The 24,381-nt window shown below is 44.0% G+C and overlaps 1 protein-coding gene across 1 annotated transcript; it reads right to left on the reverse strand.

The window, feature by feature from the left end:
* Positions 1-1,860: 1,860 nt before the first annotated feature.
* LOC147898285 (CA-responsive protein) lies at positions 1,861-23,546 on the reverse strand. Its single transcript, XM_087379143.1, has 10 exons — positions 23,535-23,546; positions 23,272-23,419; positions 23,054-23,068; positions 22,887-22,955; positions 20,767-22,781; positions 14,529-14,581; positions 14,189-14,276; positions 13,981-14,079; positions 2,399-2,529; positions 1,861-2,316 (listed from the first exon to the last, which is right to left on the reverse strand). The coding sequence occupies exons 1-10, from the start codon at positions 23,544-23,546 to the stop codon at positions 2,274-2,276; spliced, it is 2,673 nt and encodes an 890-aa protein (XP_087235269.1). The 3' UTR covers positions 1,861-2,273.
* Positions 23,547-24,381: the final 835 nt, after the last annotated feature.

The following is a 24,381-nucleotide window of genomic DNA, read 5'->3' on the forward strand; positions in this document are numbered from 1 at the left end:
GTCATAAGCTGACCTTTTTAACATCAGTTTGAGACCATGGGCATCTAATTGTCTCAGATGTAGGGCTAGCATAAGGGGTCCCTAAACTACACAAGGCATATCACAAGTATCTTTTTAGTGTACCTAATGCATACGATGTTCTTGGCAAACAAGTGAGCAAACAATTATACAAGATATAGATGAGGAAGGAACACTAGCGTCCGTCCACAAGAGCCACAATAGTAAAATTTTCACGAGCAATACACATTGAGCCATTGGCTATGGCACATGCCATACGTGTTAACAATGGGTTAAAAATAAATCAGAATATCAAATGGCAAAGATTGCTGCTATTTAGGAACTTCCAACTCTTCAAACTCGACAAAACTACTAAGAAAAGAGCACATCCCTTTGCAAGAAAACCATTCAATGTGCAAGCAAAAGAACAAGATGAGGTTGTTGAAGAGGAAGATGAAGATGTTGATAAATAATTTCCATTAAGAATCTTACGCTCCATTGAATGAGGCAATTATTGATGTGTTGAAGCATGGGAGCCCATATTCTACAAATTTCCAATTGCAAGGAATGTTCTCTCATCAAGTGCTTCAATTTGTGATTGGTTCAACTCTTTCTTAAGAGGATGTATGAGATGTTAACATGTCATCTTTTCTTGAATGCAATGTTCTTATCGTTGAGTTTAGATGTCTATGCCTTAAAAAAATCTAGCCCAATTAACCAAGGCTTTTCTCTCATGCCAACATAATAAGGTCTTTGTAGGAATTTCACTACCTCCCACAAGAGTTTCTATCAATTTCAAAGGCATCTTCTTGAGTCTCAAGTTTCAATCCTCCACCAATTGACAAGTCCCCATTCTCCTCCAATATGTCCTTTGGTCTTGTCAAGGTTTATGTTGGCTTTCAAACGTTCATTTTGCCATTAGAGATCATAGTTATCATTCTCATACATATTAGGCCATCATTCCAACAATATCAATACCTTATCTTTTCTCTTCATCTAGTTTACTCACCTTTACATCCTAGACAAAGTAGTGAATAGCTTCCAACCTTGTTTCTCTTGGACATTGGGAAAAATTCTACCTCTAAGCCATCCACTAAAAGCATTTCAACTAAAGATGGTCCTCTTGTAAGCTCCTAAGCCAAGGTTCGAGCTCCTTTGGTTGGCAAATCCATTTATTCCTTGAAACTGCAGGAAGCCTCCAAACAAGACTCAATCCTAATTCACCTCCCAATTGTGTCTTTCTTACATGAAGTTTATTTCAAGCATTAAAGCGTTATCACATTCTAATAAATGCCCTTGCTGATTGTTAAGACAAAATACAATCTTCTCATTGTTGCATTGCATACCTTTAACTAAATTTGAGCTTTGAAACTTTGAAATACGGTCTTACCAGATTTGTACACAGAATAGCTCAGATTTGTACAGTAGAAAATAATCGCTCATCAAATAGTCATAAAATTTTCCATAAAGAAGTTACTCTTCCATGACAGTTCTATGTTGGGAGAATAGCAAAAATTGAGAGGTATAATTGCACTTGAAGATGTCACGCTTGGAGCACATTCAAGATCAGATTGGTACAGGCCATGTGCGTTCTGACATATTTGGAAAGACTAACTGTCACACGCACATGTACATAACTTTAAAAAATAATAAAGACGATAGGCAGCAACCCCTTGGCCATTTAAAAGCGAGAACTGAAGGAGCTTGGCAGCAGGCCTGGGAACCTGTACAGAGGCCAGCTACATTAAGGCAGCCCTCAAAGTTGTGGGTCCCCTGAGATTATGGCTGGAGCATTGAAATAAGACCATGTACGTCAAGCATGCGCAACATGCTAGAATCAAGCAAATCAAAAAGCAAGCCAAATTCCCAAGAAATAAATATATGAAAATTCCACCAGCAGAAACCCAAAGATGATGGTCAAAGTACTAACCACAAGTGCAAACTCATTATGCTCCCTGTAAAAGTGGCATCAAAGAGCCTACGCCCTAATATGAGACATGGAAGCAATCCGCCTTGGCGGACACATCACAGATATGCAAAACTAGAGGGATTCTAGATTACAGCCACTATCTCAGCTTAGGTCTCCAAAGACAAGCTTGGTTTATACAGCTCTGGTTGATTCTCAAAGCTGAGAGGTGGTCTTAGAAGTGCTGCTGTGTTACGATATTTTGCTGCCACATGATTGTCATTTTTATATCAATAGCATCATCCGCCACAATAGCGTTACTTTCCCATCAGCTCATCTGTAGTGACACAAAAAGCCTGGGCTGCTTTCATCATTGTACCTGTACAGATGGCTTGGATAAGCCATGCTTTTGCCTGCACATATGAGTGAGATTATTTCACTTGCCAAGAAGTGGAAATAGCACATGATTGTAACTCATTGATGAAGCCTTATTACCAGAAAGAATCCTTCTTTTCCTGTGCCAACAATTCTTCAAAAGACATCTCTGTATCCTCCGGTTCCAACTTTTCAATCATCTGCCCAGTGTGGGGTTGTAATTCAAAATGTGCACGTCCATACTCCAGCATCTTTTACAATCAAAATAACCATAATCAGTGAATGTTCACAGATAAATACTTCACTCAACCCCTTCAGTTCTCTCAGCTCTCTCTCTCTCTCTCTCTCTCTCTCTCTCTCGCACATGCATGTAGAAAGACTCAGCAGAGCCCTGAGAGGACTACCAGTGTCTCTCTCTCTCTCTCTCTCTCTCTCTCTCTCTCTCTGTGCTAACAAGACATCTACATGGAAAAATATGGAGTTGAAGGGACCCAAGAAATTTCCGCAACCCAAGAAACTTATTCATGTGTACACGTGTGTGTGTGTGTGTGTGTGTGTGTCTCTCTCTCTCTCTCTCTCTCATGCATATAGAGAGACTGAACAGAACCCTGAGAGAGGACTACCAACAGTACAGGAATACACATAAATGAGCTGTAGAAAAGCGGTAGGGGACAGATTAGGTGAATTGAGGATAGGAAGGAGAGAGGATGAGGGGGAGCAGGAAGGAGAAGGGATAGGAGAGAGAAAAGAAGAGGTAGGAGGAGAGAGAGAGAGAGAGAGAGATAGTGTGTGTAGGCAGCAAGGATGAGGAAGGAAGGAGAGTAGATAGGATTAGACTCTCTCTCTCTCGCACATGCATGTAGAAAGACTCAGCAGAGCCCTAAGAGAGGACTACCACTGCTCTCTCTCTCTCTCTCTCTCTCTCTCTCTGCGCTAACAAGAATCTACATGGAAAAATATGAGTTAAAGGGACCCAAGAAATTTCCGCGACCAGAGAAACCTATTCATGTGTGCGCGAGCGTCTCTATCTCTCTCTCTCTCTCTCTCTCTCACTTTTATCGCGACCACTTCCTGAGAGTATCAGAGGAGGGATTCATTATCATACCTCAGTATCTCGAGGATAGAGGAGTATCTCATGCACTGAGGATTGCCATTGGTCAGATGCAGGTTTTATCCCATCAGCTGAGGATTGAGGCAGGGAGAGCAACGGGTATACCTAGAGAGCAGCGGGTCTGCATACTATGTATGCTAGGGGCGATTGAGACAGATGAGCATTTTCATTGTGTTTGTCCAGCCTACTACGAGATTCGGGGACACTACCATTGTCTCTACCTAGAGGAGGCGATACATGGAGGCGATTCTACGAAAGATCAAAGAGCAACAGGGGATGGTCAGACCACTATAGGACATAAAGGGTGACCGGGCACAGTGGCACGTCACATACTTCTATACATTTGAGCCAGCCCCCGGACACAGAAGAGTGGAGGAAGAGGAGCTAGCCGATATGAGAGCACTCTAGATGACCGAAAGAGGGACGTAGAGGCCACATGTGCGACAAAGATCCCCCAGAGTACTCTATTGAGGTCCAACCTATCACAGCTTTCCTCGGGGGAGAACGACAGAGACGAGGGGTCACTCTAGACATAGCCCAGAGAGTCCAGAGAGCGAGAAGACTGCGCCCCCCACCGCAGCTCGAGACAGCTCGACAAACGCAAATACAAAACATTTTTCCAGCCCACCAGAGAGTCATCACTATACCAGGCTTCAGTTTCGTCCAAGCGCCTAGATAGACTGCTTGATATGATTATGATTATGATTATGATTCTGTTAGCATAGACTAGTACTCAGTAGTACTCAGCAAGGGTCCTAGCGTACCCTTAGCTTCAGCCCACTGAGGCTTGTATGAGTTCGCTTTTCTGTGCACTTTGTCCCATAGGCCCGCGACGTCTCCCGTGGACGTTAATATTTCTTTCTTTCTTTCTTTCTTTCTCTCTATTATGCATATAGAGAGACTGAACAGAACCCTGAGAGAGGACTACCAACAGTACATGAATACACATAAATCAGCTGTACAAAAGCAGTAGGGGCAGATTAGGTGAAGGGAGAGAGGATGAGGGGGAGCACGAAGGAGAAGGAGTAGGAGAGAGAAAAGAAGAGGTAGGAGGGGAGAGAGAGAGAGAGAGAGATAGGCAGCAAGGTGAGAGGGAAAGAATGAGGGAGTGGAACGAAGGAGATAGAGAGAGAGAGGGGGAGACACAAAAGTGTGGGTGTGAAGTGTTGAGCCACACCACAAACTCATAGGTTTTATTAGGATTAGGCTTTCACCCTATGACTGTCTTAAGACAGTCATAGATGTCATATCTTTAATAAAAGGGTGGCAATGTGCCTTTACCCCAACAACCTCCCACCTAAAGGCCAATGTGCCTAAAGGGGACAAAAGAATAAAAATTACAGCAATATACAGTTACTGTATACAAGACCATAAAATAAGAATGGTCTCATCCTAATCCCATGATGTGGCGGCAATGTGCAAACCGCTTTGTAGGCAAGCTCTTAGTGAGCAAATCTGCAGGATTATCATCAGTATGCACCTTCACAAGCTCAAGTCGCTTGTCTTCCAATACCTCCCTGATGAAATGGTATTTCACATCTATGTGCTTGGTCTTTTGATGAAAGACCGGATTCTTTGCCAACATGATAGCACTCTGACTATCACAATGCAAAACTGGCATATCTCCTGTAATGCCCAAATCTCCCACCAGCCGAGTAAGCCATATTGCTTCCTTGCAAGCCTCAGTGGCTGCAACATATTCAGCTTCAGTGGTTGACAGAGCAACGCATTTCTGCAACCGAGACACCCATGATATAGCACCTCCTGCAAATGTGAAAATATAACCGGTAGTAGACTTCCGGTTATCTGCATTCCCTGCATAGTCTGAATCTGTAAAACCATGCACCAATGCATCCTGCCTACCATAGCATATGCACAAGTCTTTGGTACCCTTGAGATACCTCAAGACACCTTTCACTGCTTCCCAGTGCCGCTTGCCTGGATTTGCCATATACCTGCTGATGGCTCCCACCGCAAAAGCAATATCCGGACGAGTGGCAACCATGGCATACATCAAAGAACCAACTGCAGATGCATACGGAACCTTGGCCATTTCAGCCTTATCGTCATCTGATCTAGGACTGTCCTTACTGCTGAGTTTTAAATGTGGAGGCAACAGGGTACTAATAGACTTCCCCCCCTCCATTTTAAACCTCTGCAGGACTTTGTCAATGTACTCCTCCTGTGACAAAAACAAAAGTCCCTTGGACCTGTCACGAATAATCCGCATGCCAAGAATATGATTTGCATCACCCAAGTCTTTCATGTCAAAAGACTTATGCAGTTGTTTCTTCAAAGCACTAATCTCCTACTGAGATTTACTGGCAATCAGCATGTCATCCACATATAGAATGAGTAGCATCAAACTGCCATCCTTTGCCCATTTGGTGTACAAGCAATGATCGGTCTCACACCTATGATACCCTTGGGACTGCATGAAGGCATCAAACTTCTTGTACCATTCTCTTGGCGCCTGCTTGAGTCCATACAAGCTCCTCTTGAGCTTACACACAAGCTGCTCTTTCCCTTTAACAGCATATCCCTCTGGCTGACTCATATAGATCTCATCATGGAGATCTCCGTGAAGAAAAGCAGTCTTCACATCCATCTGACATAAATCTATGTCCTCATGAGCAACAAGAGCTAACACTGCTCTCAAAGTAGTCATCTTGACTACAGGGGAAAAGATCTCATCAAAGTCAATGCCCTTCTCCTGCTTAAATCCCTTGGCAACCAGTCTGGCCTTATACCTCGGTAAAGCATTTGAATCCACTTTGACTTTGTAAACCCACTTGCATGGCAAAACCTTTCTGCCTGCAGCTGTACCACCATATTTGGCTGTTCTACAGCCCCATTTGCTGGCATATCCAGTGGTGCATCATTGGCAAAATTGTCTGGCTGATTTTCAGCCTGTATACCCTCTTGAACAGGGTTATCTACAGCAGCCTGCTGCTGCATATTAATGGGCATTCTTTGCTGTCCGACATCATCATAAACAACCCTCCTGTATTCCACAGGTTGCACGGGTTCTTTGTGTACACTATCCTCTTTAAAGATGACATCATTGTTGCGTATAATCTTCCGTTTGACGGGATCCCATAACCTGTACCCCATTTCACCTTCGTCACCATAACCCATAAAGATGCATCTGGAAGACTTTGGCTCCAGTTTGGTGCACAGTTCTTTGCATATATGAGCAAAGCACTCGCAGCCAAACACACGTAAGTGCTTATATGAAGGTGGCTTGCCAGACCACACCTCCTCTGGCACTTTCAACTCCAAAGCCTTGTTCGGCGACCTGTTAATTATGTGAACTGCTGTTTGCACGGCTTCTGCCCAAAAGCCATGGGGCAATGCAGCATAAGACAACATACATCGAACCTTCTCCTGAATAGTTCGATTCATCCGCTCACTCACACCATTTTGAGATGCATTATGAGGGGCTGTGAGTTCCTGTTTAATGCCCTTAGCTTCGCAAAACTGTACAAAAGCATGTGACACATACTCACTCCCATTATCGGATCTGAGGCATTTCAGCCTGCGACCTGTCCGATTCTCAACCTGAGCGACAAACTTCTTGAAAGCATCTAAGGCATCGCTTTTATGCTTCAAGAAATAGACCCACACTTTGCGTGTGGCATCATCAATAAAAGTAATGAAATACTTTGCACCCCCTAGTGATAGCTGTGGCATCTCACACAAATCAGTGTGCACTAGATCAAGCGGTGCTCTATTTTGGGGAGTTCTCCTCTTATGAGGAGTCATAGAATGCTTGCCAAATATGCAATGATCACAAGTAGGCAAATCTGAAAATGAAAGAGACGGCAGATAACCCAAACGTGACAGTTCTTGCATTCCTTTAACGGACATGTGTCCCAACCGGCTATGCCACAATGAAACCTTTGGCAGCTCGGTTATGGCAACAACATGATTACCTACACTGGAAACATAAAGAGGGTACAAGGTATCACTCTTATAACCCTCAGCCACTACAACCTGGCCATCAGTAATCACCCATTTGGAATCCCCAAATGTGGTGTGGTAACCACTGTCATCCAACAAGCCAGTGCTAATCAGATTTTTCTTGATTTGCGGCACATGGCGAACACCATCAAGCATAAATGTGCGTCCATCAGGGAATACTATCTGTATACTGCCAATCCCTGCAATCTGACATGCATAGTTGTTCCCAAGGTGAACAACTCCATGAGTACCTGTGTAGGAAGTAAACCACTCCCTATGAGGAGTAACATGAAAAGAAGCACCTCAATCCAAGAGCCAGGTATGCATGTCATGGCCATCAATAACCAATGTATGTGCAATTACAGCAGAAGAGCATAAAACATCATGTCTGTCACTTTCACTGTCTTCTGCTGCAACATTCACTGCATCCAAGTCATCTGCCTTGGCCTTGCCTTTGCCTTTGCTTCCACTGCCTGCATCCTTTGTCTCAGCCTTCTTGGCTTTCTGATCCCGTATAAACTTGAAGCACTTAGACTTCACATGTCCCTTCTTGCCACAGTAAAAGCATTCAATATCCTTTTTGCCACGGGACTGACTGCGGGATTTGGACTTTCCAGCAGATCTCCCCTTCTGCTGAGTCCTGCCTCTTTCCTGTACCTGCAAAGCATTTGAAGACTTGCTGCCCGCATTATTCTTCCTGCTCATCTCCTCCATAAGGAGAGAGCTCTCCACATCAGCATACATAAGAGTGACATTTGAATTAGACAGGGTGGTCTTGAAAGTGTCCCAACTCTTAGGGAGGGTACACAACAAGAAAGTAGCCTTGAACTCCTCATCAAGGTTCAATCCCTGTGCAATAAGCTGTGTAAAGATGGCATTGAACTCACTCAGGTGTGAGGTCATAGCTGTACCTTCCTTCATGCGAAGGTCTACAAGCTTTTTCAACCAATAAACCTTACTGGCTGAACTCTTTTGGGCATACAACTCTGCTAGCCTCTGCCATAGGCCATAAGAGGTCTTTTCAGCCTGAACATTGAACACAAGAGAATCACTGAGAGTAAGCATGATAGCAGCCCTAGCGGACAAATCAAGCTCCTCCCACTCATCATCTGACATCCCAGATGGCTTGACACCCTTCACCCTTATGGGCTTAGAAATCTTCTTTAGCAGAAGTACATTCAAACATTGTTCTGCCCATAATGCATAATTGTGTGCCCCTTCCAATTTCTTTATGTTCAGAATTGAAGATTCACTTCCCCCTGATGCCATATCAGATAAGGAAAGTACCTGACTCCCTGTAAGTCAAAAAATGACTAAATAAAATTCTGATTTCTCAGAAAAACCTGCTCTATCAAGAGCCAGAAGCACTCACAATAGTGCTGTTTTTACTGTAAAAAAAAATCTGCAGCAAAACAGAAAATTTCCCTCCAGTCACTGTACCTTCTGACACACTGTACCGTGCTCAGATAGGCATAAAACAGTAACTTCAGAATGCTGCAGCTGTTCCACAAGTGCTTTATCAGTGCATCAACAGCTGACGAAGCACAAAACACTACTGTCCTGGACACTTCTCCCACCTCAGATGAGGTATTGCACTGATTTTATATGCATAAACCACTTGTCATACACTGTTTTGTTCACTGAAAAAGAGGCTCCAAACACTTCAGCCTGTCACAAACCTGCAACAGAGAATGGGACAAATCCCAAGCAATCACCCTTCTGCCAAGGGGATAAAAGGCATCTGAAGGTCTCAAACAGTAACTCAAGTGCTCACAAGCAAAATTTGGGCAAAAGCCCCTTGATTTGACACCTGTAACAAGTGAAAAACACCTCAACACTGAGGTAGCATATAAAATACAGCGCTCTCCTGGTACTTTCACCTGACAATGTGATGCATAAACGGCCCTGTGTACACAGTAACAACACAGATCCCAACGTACAAACACTGAAGAGAAAATCTTTTGAGCACTGTCAACGATGGACAGTTAGGGACCGAGTAAACTCGATGCGCCCTGGCCAAGTGTGGCTCAACTGAGATTTTTCAAGGTGTCGTACACAGAATGTGACCTGCAAGAAATGTCACTGAATACACTGCGGAAACAAGACCAATGTGAGCATTCTGGCTCCACACTGCCTCAAGGCATACACTGCATAAACTGCCAGGCAAAAGCCCTTTGATATTGTCACCCAAAAGCTGAGATTTGCACTCAGCAAAAGCATAAAAGCCCTCTGCAAAATCAAGGCATTTGACCTTCCCGAAACAAGATAACTGTGCAACCACCACACACTGTGGTACTAGTCACCTCAAGCACGAGGGACACGAGGGTACTTGCTGTACCTTCAACACACTGTTTTGAGAACTGAACAACCGGGAATGAAGAGCAGAGTGCTCTCTCTGTTTCTTCTTCCCCCAAAAAAAAAAGCCTGCTGTACCTGCTGTAGGGTACAAATCCCCAAAAAAAAAAATCGACCTGTTCCTCCCTGACGCAGTGTCCGTACGACGGCGTCCGTACAGTACAGCCGCCTGTACGGTGTCCGTACGGCAGTACGGACGTCCGTACCCGACCGTACGACGACTGTATGCAGCCTGTGCTGTGCGTTGCGCAGCTAGCAGCAGCTAGCTGCTGCTGCGTGTGCGAGCTGCCCCGCTCTGCCTGCGCGCTGCCCTGCTCTGCCCGCGCGCGCTGCCTGCGCTGCCTGCGCGCGCTGCCCGAGGGGAGAGGAAGGGATAGAGGGAGGGGTAGAGCGGAGTGGAGAGGGAGAGGTGAAGGCTCTGATACCAGTTGAGAGGGAAAGAATGAGGGAGTGGAACGAAGGAGACAGAGAGAGAGAGGGGGAGACACAAAAGTGTGGGTGTGAAGTGTTGAGCCACACCACAAACTCATAGGTTTTATTAGGATTAGGCTTTCACCCTATGACTGTCTTAAGACAGTCATATCTTTAATAAAAGGGTGGCAATGTGCCTTTACCCCAACACAAGGATGAGGAAAGAAGGAGAGTAGATAGGATTAGATGTCACATAAAAAAGAACACAATGAGTGTGGATGGGAATTACATAGTCCCTCCACATTTCACACCTAAAGGAACACTAAAAGTAGCCCTTTTTCCCCCTTCATTAAACCCATCCCTTCCCATAGAACTGTGCCGTCAAAATTACATGTACCGGCTGCTACACAAGGGTGTTGGGACATCCAAGTAATGCTGATCAGCTTGGTAAAAGATAGGGGTACTCGTAGACAGTACTCTATGGCTGCCATAACTGTTCATCCTCTGGAAGCCCTTTCCATCTTATGAGGTACTCAATGTACACCCTGTTGTGGAGTACTCGATCTTTGAAACCCACAATGTGTTTGGGAACATATTTTTCACAGCAATGTTGGCAATTGAGGAAGGCATTCCCAGTTTGCACTGATGCATTGCCTCAAATGGGCTCACGCCAATAGAGAGATGCTTGGTATTGTTGTAGCAAAATCTAGCAAGTGCCACAAGCCCTCTGGGTACCATGACAAAAATGCCTCAAGTATTCCTCCAACCGTTTGTTCACCCTTTTCTACTATCCATCAGTCTCACGGTGTTATGCAGTGCTACGTGTGAGCATAGTACCAACCACTGTAAATAATTCTTGGCAAAAGTGACCCACAAATTTTGGATCCGTGTCACTTACAATTTCCTGGGGAAAGCCATGGTGTGTAAACACATGATCAATGAACTGCCAAGCAACCTGTGATGCTTAATATGAGATCTTAGTGGGTACACATGGGCCAGTTTTGTCAATCTATCCACCACGACATAAATGCGTCCCATCCCCTCTTTGTAGAAGGCAAGCCTATGATGAAATCCATTGCTACATGTGTCCATTTTCCCTCTAGAATATGTGATGGTTGCAATTGACCAGCTGGTACTTTCCTCTCCACTTTGTTCGCAAGGCAAGCATTCTGCAACATATATGACCAGATCTCGCCACATGCCTTCCCAAAAGAAGCTCTGCCTGACCCTCTCGTAAGTCTTGGTGACACCTGTATATCCAGCCATGCATTTCTTACAAGACCAGCTGCCTATATTGTGAGTCTGGCACTAGGTGACGTCTGTCCTTGCACCACAACAACCCATTATGCTATTTAAAGTCAAGGAGGCTTTAGCATGAGGGATTCTGCAAAACTGAAATATGACTGCCGCCTTTGAATTCTGCATGTACTCTTCCTGAATGCCATGAATCCAATCTTGATAGATGGTCGAGACAGTAGACAACGTGCAAGCCCACCTCCTAGACAAGGCATCTATTCTTGTACTCAATCTCGAAATCATAGGACTGCATTTAAGCCCACCATCTCTTTTGCTTGGCAGGCAAGATGGGCTGTGTGAGGAAATATCTGAGTGTCCTTTCGTCAGTTTAGAACTTGATTTTGCTCCCCTACAAGTACCATCGTTTACTACACCGTACTACCTGTTTCGTACGTACCTACGCCGTACTACCCGTTCCGTACAGACCTGCGCCGTACTACAGTTCCTACGCAGTACTTGTCCGTACATTCGCCGTACAACCATCAAGGCATACGGATTTCGTACAACTGAATGTACTCTCCGTACAGGTCGACCATTCTATACTAGCGATCGTACTGTACCATCGACCGTACTGTACCAACGACCATACTATACCAACGACCGTACTGTACCAACCTCCATACAAATCTGCGCCAGCTTCAACAAAGAGTATCTCTGTTTGCATCTCTATTTGCAGAGAAATTGGGACTTCTGAATCATTTGCAAACACATTGCTTTGCTGATGACTCTATTGTTGATGATGACCACTTCTCTGGAATGATCTACCTCTGCCTCTGCTTCTATCTGAAGCTGTGAATGCCTGATCATTAGAATGGCCTTTGCATGCATGAATGGCCTGAGTCCTGAGTTCTTCACCAAGTAAGACTGACTGAAGTTCTTCCAGTGTCAAAATTTTGTGGGCCAGTGGCCCTAGTTAAGTGAGCCCTTTTAGGGCGGTTTTATAGCAGCCTGGTCGGCCTGATTGGGTCGGCCAGATTCAGGATGTTGGTCGGTTTTTTGGGGCAGGCCTTGTGCCCTATAAAAGGAGGGCCTCTAGCCCTCATTCATTATCCAACATCCAGCAAGTTTAGGAGCAGACGAGCACCCAGAAGCCACTCCCTTGGGCCTCACACTGGGGGTGAAGGAGAGTGGAAGGTGAGCTGCAAACTGAGTTCCCTAGAGGCTGGACCTTGGCTGTCTTCTAGGGCAGCAAGGTGTTGTGATCATCATACCTTCTGGAGCAGCCATTCACAAGCAAGTTGGAGCAGTGGAACAGCTATCTTGGGGCCTACATTCAGGAGGACCAAGGGGACCTGTGTGCTGCAGACAAAGCTTGGCAGGGGCTGCCCACCTAGGCTGATTCACAGGCAGTAAGGTGGAGAAGAACACACTAGACGGAAAGTCTACAGACGCTCCACAAGGAGCACGCGGGCTCAAGTCTAGAGATAACTGGCAGATAGGAGGAGGACCTTGTGATAAGATCAGAGGACCACACCAGTAAGGTGGAGAAGAACACACTAGACGGAAAGTCTACAGACGCTCGACAAGGAGCACGCAGGCTCGAGTCTAGAGATAACTGCTAGATAGGAGAAGGACCTTGTGATAAGATCATAGGACCACACCATTGGTGGGACTCAGGATCTCTCTCTTTTGTATTGTGTCCATAGTTTTGGAACGGAAATATATTATTTTGGTTGTTTCTCTATTTGGCTGATTCATTGTCTATTGATGAGTCTGCACATCTATATTATGCACATAAGTTAAGAAGTTTGTGATTCCACATCCCACACCACACTGTGTGAGCTCCTGGGCATTACTATCAGTCTTCCGCTGTGCGTACCCTTTGTTGGGTCATTTCTGACAAAACTCTGGTAACGGTTTGTCCCCCTTTCTACCACAATATTTCCGAGGTAGAAGGCATTGCTCAACTTCTTCCTCATATATTGCCGTGTTTGTATCCAATGTGGAACTCGACGACGTAGCTTGTTCTGGCTAAAAAGATTCAGAGTATTCGATGCTCATTATATTTTCTTGTTTTCGTTAAGATTTGACAAGTGCCCCAATTGACTTGATTATCTCTCCATTTTTAACTGCCTACTCAGGATATTTTTGCGTCATACTTGAAGATGTTTAATAAAGGCTTCCAAGCCTTTCACTTCATCTATGTCAAGTGCTTTGTTCTTTGCAAGAACAAATCTAGTTTCTTCCAATAGAGTTATTCTTTGTAATAAAGCATATCAGTAATTTTCATGCTTCCAAATGATTTGGCATCTTGTTCATTTATATGTCAGGGTTTCTGCTAGGCCTTTTGCCACAAATTTTATTTAGAATATAGATTCAAATTCACTCTTTTTGAGCTGTTCATTCATACATCAGAGTTTCTGCTAGGCCCTTTGCCACAAATTTTATTTAGAATATAGATTCAAATTCACTCTTTTTGAGGTGGTTCCAAGTTGTACTCTCAACCTTGCAAATAGATCCACAGCTCTTGGTTTCGTGCAGGTAGGAACCATGGCCAATTCAAACAATCAGAATATGCAGTTTGAGAATCATCCTGAAACATTCTCTCTCAAAAGGGAAGGCATACTTTCTTGTACGCAGGAGAAAGCTTCAATTGCTCTTGTAAACGGTTATATACCACCGTATCTTCCTCCAGCTTCTTTTGTTCCATCTCAAGACCATAAATCTGTACCCAAATAGACCATGCAAAACGTTGATTCATGCAACATGGCAGACCAAGGGCAATAGGCAGATGCTATAAACATAAACTTCGAGTAAATCGCAGATGTAACTACCTGCCCACACAGCCGATCAAATGAAGATTTGTCTGCTTTTGCAAGCAAGGATTTGGTTATTGTAAATCTTCTCTGAATCAACTCTGATCTGCAACATTTAATCCATAATAAGTCCATCTGAGAGAGAGAGAGACAGAGACACAGAGAGAGAACCTAAACAACCGTTATGAACAGCATGCCAAACAGCCTGGTAAACTTATTCCCAAAAAGCATGGAATCTGCTACAATACAAAGTCAGCCTCGTTGCCTTTATGGTGATACTCTCCCTTGCAAAGCATAAAATCCTGTCCATGACACAAGAAGCTACATACTCTCATATCGCCATCAAGAAAGCACTTACTTTTGCTGAAGTGCAGCCTTGGCTTCCACAAGACAAGTTGTAAACCGTCCTACCTGTAAACCAGCAGAACTGTCTTAGAAGGCTTTGAATGCAAAAGGGAAGAAATGGGAACAAAAAGATATCATCATATGAAGATAATATACAATCGCTGTGGATGTTTCCATTTTTTCAAAAAGGACCCACACTCATGAAGCCTTAAACCAATTATGAACAACAGGTTAAAACATTGATGCACATCCCAAGAAGATCTACATGAGTTATGCCAACACTCATATCATTTAAAAAAATAGCTTGCAAGCCAAAATGCCCAAAACGTTTGACTCTCAAGGCTCCATATGTCACAAGGATAGACCCCTACGTCTCAATGGCTCGAAAACTTCATGGAATCCTGCCACAAACATATTCTCCGTTCCATTCCCTCGATTATGAGACAAATACTTCTAACCTGGTTGAACCCAGCCCTCCGTCCAGACTCCAGACTCCAAACTCCAGACTCCAGACTCTCCAGAGGCGCACAGCCTACGTACGAAAGGCATTCCCTTCTTCTTCGCGCACGCCCATTGCCTTCTTTCGGGCGCATGACCCAGGAGCAGGAGTCTCAATCAGTGAGGTTCGAGAGCATTTTCGATTTGAATGGAGCACGACAATCCATCATCATTCATCATCCGGCAAAATATGCGATCCGAATTCTTCTACCAGAATTCTTCAAAAGTTCAAACTTGAAAGTTCACCATTTCTTTGCTGATCAGGCGGGAGTCGAGACTACTGAGGGATGATCCGGATTCAAACTCGTCGTTGATTTGGCGATGATGATCTCTTTCCAACTCTCTTCTGTTCTCAATTCCAACACCAAGGTGGTGCATGTCTCCTTCAGCAATGATACCATCATAGCACCAAGAGGAAAGGAAAGAAGGCTATGAGCAGCTATATCCATGATATCGACACCCTCAACCCTTCCTGTCCACCTCAAGAGAAAGGACCTTGCTGGACTCGCAAAGGTATGCTCTTGACCAATACTCTCTACTCTCTAGAGGGTCAACTTTGTCATGCAATCTTGCTTCCACCTTTACTTCCCACATCTATTTGGGTACAATTTGCTAAACCAAGGAGATCACAAAGAAAGAGACGTGTGACAAAAACCAAAGAGCAAAGAAGTCACCTCTAGTGGATTTGAAGAGATTGCTAGAAGCTCAAGCCTACTATGAAGGCAATGGCTATATTTGGGTACCTGATACCTGCCACACATCTACTCCACTTTCCGTTGGAATCCCCATAAGCACAAAGAAATTTTTAGCTTGACAAATCAGCAGAGGTAGACTCTTAAGTGTGAAGATATTGGCTGGCAGAAGAACTGCAGAGCGAAGCCCATAAGTATTTACTATTATGAGCAACGCTTCCAATCTGTCAAATTTCCTCCAACTCTTAGACTGACTAATCTGGGCATGTCATTTAAACTATAAGCCTAGAACTACCACCTCACAGATTTGGACAGCATAAACGCTGTAACTTGAATCCTATGATAGCATTTGTCTCTCAAGTAATACTTTGTGTTTGTCATCTGCATGATAATAATTTATGGTCTCCCTCAAGAGAATGAGAAGAGGCTTGCAGACATGTTTCAAACTACATAGGCTCTGTGAGGCAATACAAGTGACCTTTTTAAATGTGGAACTCTAGTCATACGATGCGCCTCTAAATTCACCAAAGAATCACAAAGAAGAAGATGCACATGAAGCAGCTGCATCGATGCCTGATGCAGGGCCTGAAGACTGCAGATGGGCTGGGGCAGATCCCAGCAAGAGGCACCTGTAGCAGGGCCTTAAATAGACCAAGGAACAGGTCGGCTAAAACATGGAAGGGGCAGACTGATGCAGCCTAGTCTGTTGTTGGCTGATGGACTGATCAGCCGGTCTGCAGCAGGATGCCCACTTCACAGGGGTTATATATGCCCTATGAATACGTCCCATGTGGGGACATTTATTCATTCACAGCCTCATATTTGGCTGCATGCCAGAGAAGCCTCCAGAAATGAGATCACATACTTGGGCTGCATCCAGAGCAAAAGGCAGTGCCTCACCATTGCTGCTTTGCAGAGGAGCAAGGAGGTCTGCTGGTACGGCATCTAAGCAGACCACTGAAGCACACAAGCTGACAGACGATTGGCCATGCCAGGAGAAGGAACGAGACAGCTCTGAAGGTGTCAGGGGTTCACCTCTAGGCAGTAACTTGGCTGCTAGATGATGGCACACTGAACACCTTTTTTTATCAGGTTTTGTCCACCATTAGTGCATATACCTTCCTAAATCCAATATTACAAATTAAAATTTTTTATAAAACAGGCAAAAGAACAAAAAATTTTATTTATTAAAATTTAGAAAGAAGTAAATGCGAAAAATAAAACAAAGAAAAAGAACTTAGTAAGCAGAGCTACACTAATGTTCTCATCAGTACCCAAGCATAAGCTGCCATCTGGGTTTTGCTCCACCATTAGAGCAATCCGTTAAAACATGTTTTGCTGTTCTCCTCTACTGTGCATTGTGTCTGTATCTATCTCTATCTACAGTTGTGTGCACAACGGAAAGGAGCAAGATGTAAATTTAAAATTGTGTGTTTCCTGGGCTACATTTCTATACATTCTGCCACTGGTGCGAGAGTGTTGGCTGTAGCAAGCAACCTCCATCTCTCTTTTGAAAATTGGTATCAGGGCCCTAAGGAAGATCCAAAGTGTTTAAAAATGCACATCCATACGCTAACACCATACATGTATGTGTCAGATGGTCATGAAAGTTTGTAGAGGACCCCTTTTAGATAAGGCACATACACCCACAAGTTTTCCTATTGGTCCGACATCTGTGTGCAGAGTCTATTCCAGGAATTTCAGTCTGATGGCAACACATGCACGAATCCCAAACTTTGGATTATGCAGGCTGGATGGAGATACGTAACCCTATCTGGAAAAGGTGAAGCTGTGGAGCCACCTGGCGACAAGGAAGTTTAGAAGGTGGTGATGGAAGAGAAGCTGAAACCCAAAGACGAAGTGGATCAGCACAGAAGGTGACAAAACTAGCTGATCTACACAAGGTAGCAAGTGGGAAGAAAAGGACGCCGAAGCACTATCAATGATCTTCGGGACAACAGCTGGAGGGATTCCACACGTTTAGTTGGCAGATACTTTGAAGGAAGCATGAAACCAGTTAAAGGACCTGTATGAAATGAACAATACTTCAAGGATCCTCAACCTCCAGAATAACTTTCAGCATGAGGATGGAGGAGAGAGGTTACAACTTCGGAAAGGTCAAGGGCGTCCAAGGGTGCCCACTTATGAGGAGCTGGGGGCTATGTTGGTACAGGAGGAGGCTAGGGCAAGGATCTACAACGAGACTACTCGCAATGGCTTGCGTTTGTCACCTTGATTTTCTGAGGTGCTGAGGAAATGGAGGATGAGAGTCTTCCTAGCAAATAGAGAAGGAAGTCTTGTTGCAGAGGTTATCAATGCACGTTGCATGACCTCTGTCAAACACAGTAGGTGCATGACTTGCTAATAGGGACAGGAGCTTCGGAGGCTTCTTCAAGGCTCAATTGCAAAAAACTGGAAGCAGGAGAAGGTAAGCCTTTATGATGGAGACAGGGACATCAACTGATCCAAGAGAGTATACTGTAGCTGGTGAATTACTCGGGTATTAGCTCATTTGCAGCTTGTGTTTCAATTTTTATGGATGTATGTTATGGATAGTGCAGGTTGCACAGCCCGTTGAAACAGACCAGGATACTTGGTATTGTCAAAGATTTGAATGGTTCCCAAGTTCAGAGGGGGACAAGTGGATGTACCCTGTGATTGGACGTGAGTGGCATACATAATTAAATAGCAACACAACGAATGCCCTAAATTGAGAGGAGTAAAACACAAAACAAGTTCATGAAGATATGATCTAAGCAATTCAGCCCTACCAACATAGTCTGTCAACGTATGAAACTCTGCAGAAACTATCTACGCCGTACAGACACATGAGAATTCCTAGGCGATGGAATTCAAAACTGTACCAATGGGCTATGAACCAAAAATTTCCATGAGATGAAGAGCATACTTTCTAGGGAGCGCGAAAGTCTTGTATGCTTATCAGAAGCAAAGGGAGAGTCCTATTGCAGTTCTACTTTGGTCTATAAGTCATGTGCGAAGAAACTCCTTTCTTCTATATCACTTGGCCAAATCTGAAAATCTCGTCACTTTACATGGGCCAGAATATTGTTGCATCATTGGATGTGGCTGAGGATAGGCATTATCTGTAAAGCTAAATACTTTATGTGGGCCGCATTCCTGTCGCATCATTGGATGTGGCTGATGGTAGCAGTTATCCAAAGACTTGAAAAACTTGCCTAAAGTTTCCTTGAAAATTATACTTGTGGTATCCACTTGAAGATAAGATTGCAGTTCTAGGAAGATTACCAGTTCGGTGTTGCTCTTTTGTCTAGGAAACCAAGGTTGATTGCTAGCAGCAATGTTTATAAAGATCAACCTAAACGGTATATCTTTCTGATAGGGAGCCTCAACATACAATGTACATGGTCTGGATACTCTATCTTACATGAACATTAATTATAAATGCCTTTATGGATGAAATTTATCATCGTATCTTTCTGATAGGGAACCTCAACATATATGGTCTATGAGGCATACTCTCTCTTATGAACATTAATTATGAATGCCGTTATGGATTGAATTTTATCATCGTACATGAACAAAGATAATGAAAGCTTCAAACTTGTCAATGCACAAGCTTGTACATTAGATAAGATGGTATTTTTCTATGAAAGGTTGAACTTGTCCACCTATGCCCGTCCATTCTCAAGATTCAATGCCACAACGTGCAGAATGAAGCAATGGACTCCACTTTGATTGGCGTACAGATGAAAGATGAGATGATTAAACTATGCTGGGTGAGGTTGGGCATTAGTTACGGATCAAGTATGAATAGGGCTACTATTCAGCTCTACTTTCTGCAGGGTATGCCAGAGGGTCCGATGCCTCTAGATCATGAAATGAAATGGATACGAATGAGTAGCTGAGCAGAGTTACCCATTGACCACTGAATCGGTCTTCAAACAGGTTAAGCCTGACTGCTTGCTTGGCCCTACAAGTTCACGTGATTCCACACAATCTTGGACCATGCTTCCTCTAAATCTCCAGCATAATCCAACTGTTCTGAGACTTACAGAGATCTTGAGTTCTCGTTAGACCTTGTTCACCACCCTGTCCTCCTCATGACTTGGACTATAGCGACTTGCAATGTGCACGGCTGTGAAGGACAGCAACCATAGTGCGTGATTCTCCATCTGGAATTATTCTGATGCTTCAGGAGGACTGTTTGGGAAGTGTGCGCCTCCTTCCCAGGTAAAGCAAACTAGTCCACTTCATAGGCAGAACATGTGTCCCATATCCTCACATGACCATTCCACCAAGCTTCTACTTCCAGGCAATAGGTTTACATGATCCCAAGATGTCCTGATTAAAGTCTTTGGCTTGTAGTTATAAGCCTAGCTTTGCTATCTTTAGCATCCAACTCATCCTAGTTAAGCATTGGTTAGTAGGATGTTGCAATTTTCCCCCATTAAAATAGATTTATAATCTCGTAAATCAAAATAGGGAACTAAAGCAATCATTCAATACTCATTCGTGACTATTCCTCAATACGCATTCATGATTATTTTTTACGTACTCCTCTACATGCACTAGTCTGCTTGTAACACAAGTCCACACTTTAAAGTTTATTTATTATTTAGAAGCTATACAATTCTCTACACAAAAGGCTTTAGATTCTGTTCCATATCTTCTCAAACATGTTCTGCCACATTACCTAATACCAGCCTGCTTACATATGCCACTTAAATGCCCATCATGCAGGGGCATTACAAACACTCCATAAGCACATCATGAACAGGGCAGGGGCTGCTGATGTGCACGTAGGGCTTTGCATAAGACGCTATATCACATCCAAGGAAATCATGCATAAGCTTCAACAGTGATAGGAACTGAATTCCTAAGCTACCGCAGACTAATGCATTTAAGTGTCAACTAAAAGCCAATGCCAATTCAGACGTCTCCCATCAATGAATTAAGCAGCATAAGTCCACGACATTTTGAAGACATAAAACTGGAGAATTTTTCAAACTCTACTATTGATCAATTACATGTTGCATTAAAAAATGATGCATTTTCATGTGTGATAAATTAACAGAATACCTGAGCAAGCGTCAAAGTCTTGGCAACATTGGACCTCACCAATTCATCATACTGCTCTTTTATCTTCCTTTGGAGCATGCTTCCAGATGATGTAAAAGGATAAGGACAACTGTTACTATGTACGCCACCCTTAGATGCACCACAGACACAACCAACTTCTGTTTCAGGAACAGCAGAAACATGCTTTGCAGCTTCCAAAGCAATCTTTCCTATCTCCTGTCGTTCCTGTGCCTCTGATATCAAAGCTCCTACCTTCCCCTTCTGTTTCTTTCCTCGGTTTTTCTTTTTCTTCTTTTCTTTCTTCTTGGAATTGCTGCTATCACCTTCAAGTGATCTGCACTTTGAAGCCTGCAACAAAACGACTTCCTCCACCTCATCGACTCCATGGTCAGAGTCACTTCCGTCTCCTTGCAAAATTTCATCCTGAGATTTATGTGGGGAACTGGTGCCTAAACCAGAATATGCATTCAAAGTTTTGAATTCCTCCTTGTGGACATTACCTGAAACACCCCCACCTCCTCCTGCTTTGGCAAAAGCAGAGTCAACATTCAGAGCAGCGAGTGCAGATGCAACCTGTGCACTCACTGTGCTTGAGCCCTCTTCCGACAACTTTCCATCCAGATCAGCCTTCAAAAGCGTAATGCGCAACGATCCCAACCCATCCAATGAAACAAAAGAGGTTCCTTCCGAAACGAAGGAATGCTGGCCTTTGCTGTCTGCACTTGACTCTGACGCAAGATTGCTTGGATTACTGGGTTTCCCCATTCTAAGCTTGACCTTGCCGTTGGGTACAGAATGCTTCATTGCTGAGGCTGATGCATTAGCTGATAGTATTGAGTGAACAGATTCAAGCCCACAATCACCACAAACTTTCTGATCAGAACCAATGCTGCAACCAGATGCTAATGTGCCTACCCTTTGTCCTGCATGAGCACATTCTCCATTGTGCATTATGGCGTTCACACACAAACTCCCAACTGTGGACTCAACACGTGGCAACTCCAAGCTACTAATCCCAGCCTCAGGCAGAGAGCATTCTATGTCCATGCTTTGTGAAGAGTCCTGGTGCATTTGTGGCCGTGTTTTATCTGTTGTGTTACACCTTACAGGCATTGCCTCCACAGGAAGACACAATAACCTTGCCACATTTGCATCCTTCACGTCTTGCACGCGTTGCTGGGCATTTTTTATCTCAAGTGCCAAGTCTGATGCATTTGTCAGACTGGCCAAGTGCTCCAACGTAGCATTTGTCTCCAATTTCAGCCTTACACTTGAATCATTTGGCGCACTACCGATTCGATCTCCATTCGCAGAAGGGGACATTAATATTTCCAGCACAAGTCGACGAAAAGGTGCGGACTTCAACTCAGGTTCCGAGTTCTTATCATCGTTGGGTGTGATCGGGTGTGGTATGGATTCCATGAAAGAGCTTGAGGACCGAAATGAACCCATTGAGCTTGTGAGTGCAACAGACGGTCCAGCGCTTGTTGTTTCCGGTTGAGCGACAGAAGGGCCTCTACGTCCAGAAGCAACTGGAAGAGCCGCCGTAACACAACTGTTAGAGCCGTTTGATGCCACAGATACAGACGTAGCTGCTGAACAAAGGAGAAAATCGTCCCTCTCTCGTTCTTTTATTGAGGTTCTGGTCCTCAAAAGACTTCTCAAAACGCACAAATATTTATTGATATCGCCCTTCGTCTGGCTCCTGTGGAAGCTGATCAATCTCTGAAAAACAAGTTTCACGTTCGCTGTAAAATTTTCCACCCAATGGCTTGAGGAACGGGAGGATTCATGGTTTTTCGCATCAGAAACCGAGGCGGTAACCAATCCATGCGATCGCCTCCGCATACCACCACATATATGGCACATTTGGCGGTTAAAATCCGTCGCGGTTTCGTCCAGGGATCGCGTTCTCTGGTTCCCAGCCATGGAACTTTGCAGAAGACATTGAAGGCGCTTACTCTGCTCATCCGCATGACTATCTAAAAGATAGAGCGCCACCACTAACAGCAAAACTGCGAGCAGCAGGAGGCCAAGCAAAGATAAAAGCACCATTGTCGGCATCTTCGCGATGCGCAAGGACCAAACTCCAATATTTTCACAGTTGTATGCAATGTTACCCTTCCTTAGCCTTTCCGGATGGTCCTGTAAAAACGATAAACGCTCGGCATAGGCTTCCAACCTTCGTCCTGCAGAAATGTTGGAGGAAACCCTGTCAGATCTCGCCGTCTTCGACTCGATCAACGAGACAATGTTCCGACAAAAACAAAGCAATGCGAGCGCAAACCTGCGGTGAGGCAATCTGAAAGGAAACAGAGAGTCAGCGATCGTCGTCAAATACAAATGTCTACATGTGGGGAGGGGGAAAAGCTCTGTTGGAGAGGGAAACGAAGCAGAGGCGGTAAAATGCGAACCGGAGAAAGGCAAGATGGTGCGGAGCGTAAAGGAAAAGGAATTGAGGTAAAGACAGCAAGCAAGCAAAACCAGAAAAGTGAAAGAACTCACCAGGCAGAGGACGATGGAGACTCGATCGGAAATATGGAAGGAAGCTGAAGCAATGCACGATCTTGGGAAGAAGAAGGGGGAAGAAGAAGAAGAAGAAGAAGCAGAGAAGAAGAGCCACAGAAACCCTAAGAGCAACATAGTCATACAGCTATCGCCAATATCATTTAAAATATACATATAATCTGCATATTTTATATGTCTGTATATATATATATCTATTTTTTTAATGATACAAATCTATAGATTTTGTCTAGCACACATACCTGCCACGTCATCATCTTTCTCCATCTCTCTCTCTCTCTCTCCCTCTCTCTCTCGATCTATCTCTCTGCCACGTCATCATCATCTCTCTCTCTCTGCCAGAGCATCATCCCCCCCTCTCTCTCTCTCTCTCTCTCTCTCTCTCTCTCTCTCTCTGAACGAGATCGTAGGCATTTGTTTCCCAGTGACACTCCATGTTCCCGGTCCGATTTCACACAATCTTAGCCATCTCACCTTTTTTCATGTTTATCCAAGAATTTCCTCTATCAATGTCTCGATTATGATTGCTACATGTATCCCCCAAATCTGGAGCCATTAAAAGGGGAGCTTCGAACTTTTCTGAAACTGCCACTTGCATCCAGATTTTTATCCATCCAATGGTCCTTCTTCTAATAATCCAGGCTTCAATTTGGAAATTGCGGCACCCTTCACGTGGGCCACGATCACCCTTTTGAGTCTAAAGGCGGATGATTGTCAATTGACAAGATTGCGATCAATTATGAAGTATGATTCTATTGGCAATATCAACGCTAGCAATGAGCTACTAGAACACCTAACGACAAGCTGTATCTATAGATTTTATTAAAGCAATGAGTGAGACTTAACGGCAACTTGTATCTACTATAAAGAAAGGCCTAACAAATTCATGAAAGGCAATTTGAAGTTTATGCCAAAACAATAGTTTTAGCAAACCAATCTTTATTCACAGTTTTTTAGCATTGTTTTTATGGGAAATATATTGTTGCAATGATTGCAAGTCCACTTGCCCACCTTCTTTTTCCTATGGTACCCATTTCTCTTGGGGTTTACATAAATATTTTCAAAATTGGGTCAATCATTTCATCTATG

The sequence above is a fragment of the Dipteris shenzhenensis genome, chromosome 9, assembly GCF_047967505.1.
Source record: "Dipteris shenzhenensis isolate YYH24624 ecotype China chromosome 9, Dip_SZ_1.0, whole genome shotgun sequence".
Classification (NCBI taxonomy): domain Eukaryota; kingdom Viridiplantae; phylum Streptophyta; class Polypodiopsida; order Gleicheniales; family Dipteridaceae; genus Dipteris; species Dipteris shenzhenensis.

What these genes read in the sequence shown, in the direction of transcription:
- LOC147898285 (XM_087379143.1), bottom strand. An exon ending in AGACTTTGACGCTTGCTCAG is followed by an intron (nt 14,582 to 20,766) that starts GTATTCTGTTAA and finishes GCTGGTTTACAG; the next exon opens with GTAGGACGGTTTACAACTTG. An exon ending in TTGATCGGCTGTGTGGGCAG is followed by an intron (nt 14,080 to 14,188) that starts GTAGTTACATCT and finishes ATTTGGGTACAG; the next exon opens with ATTTATGGTCTTGAGATGGA.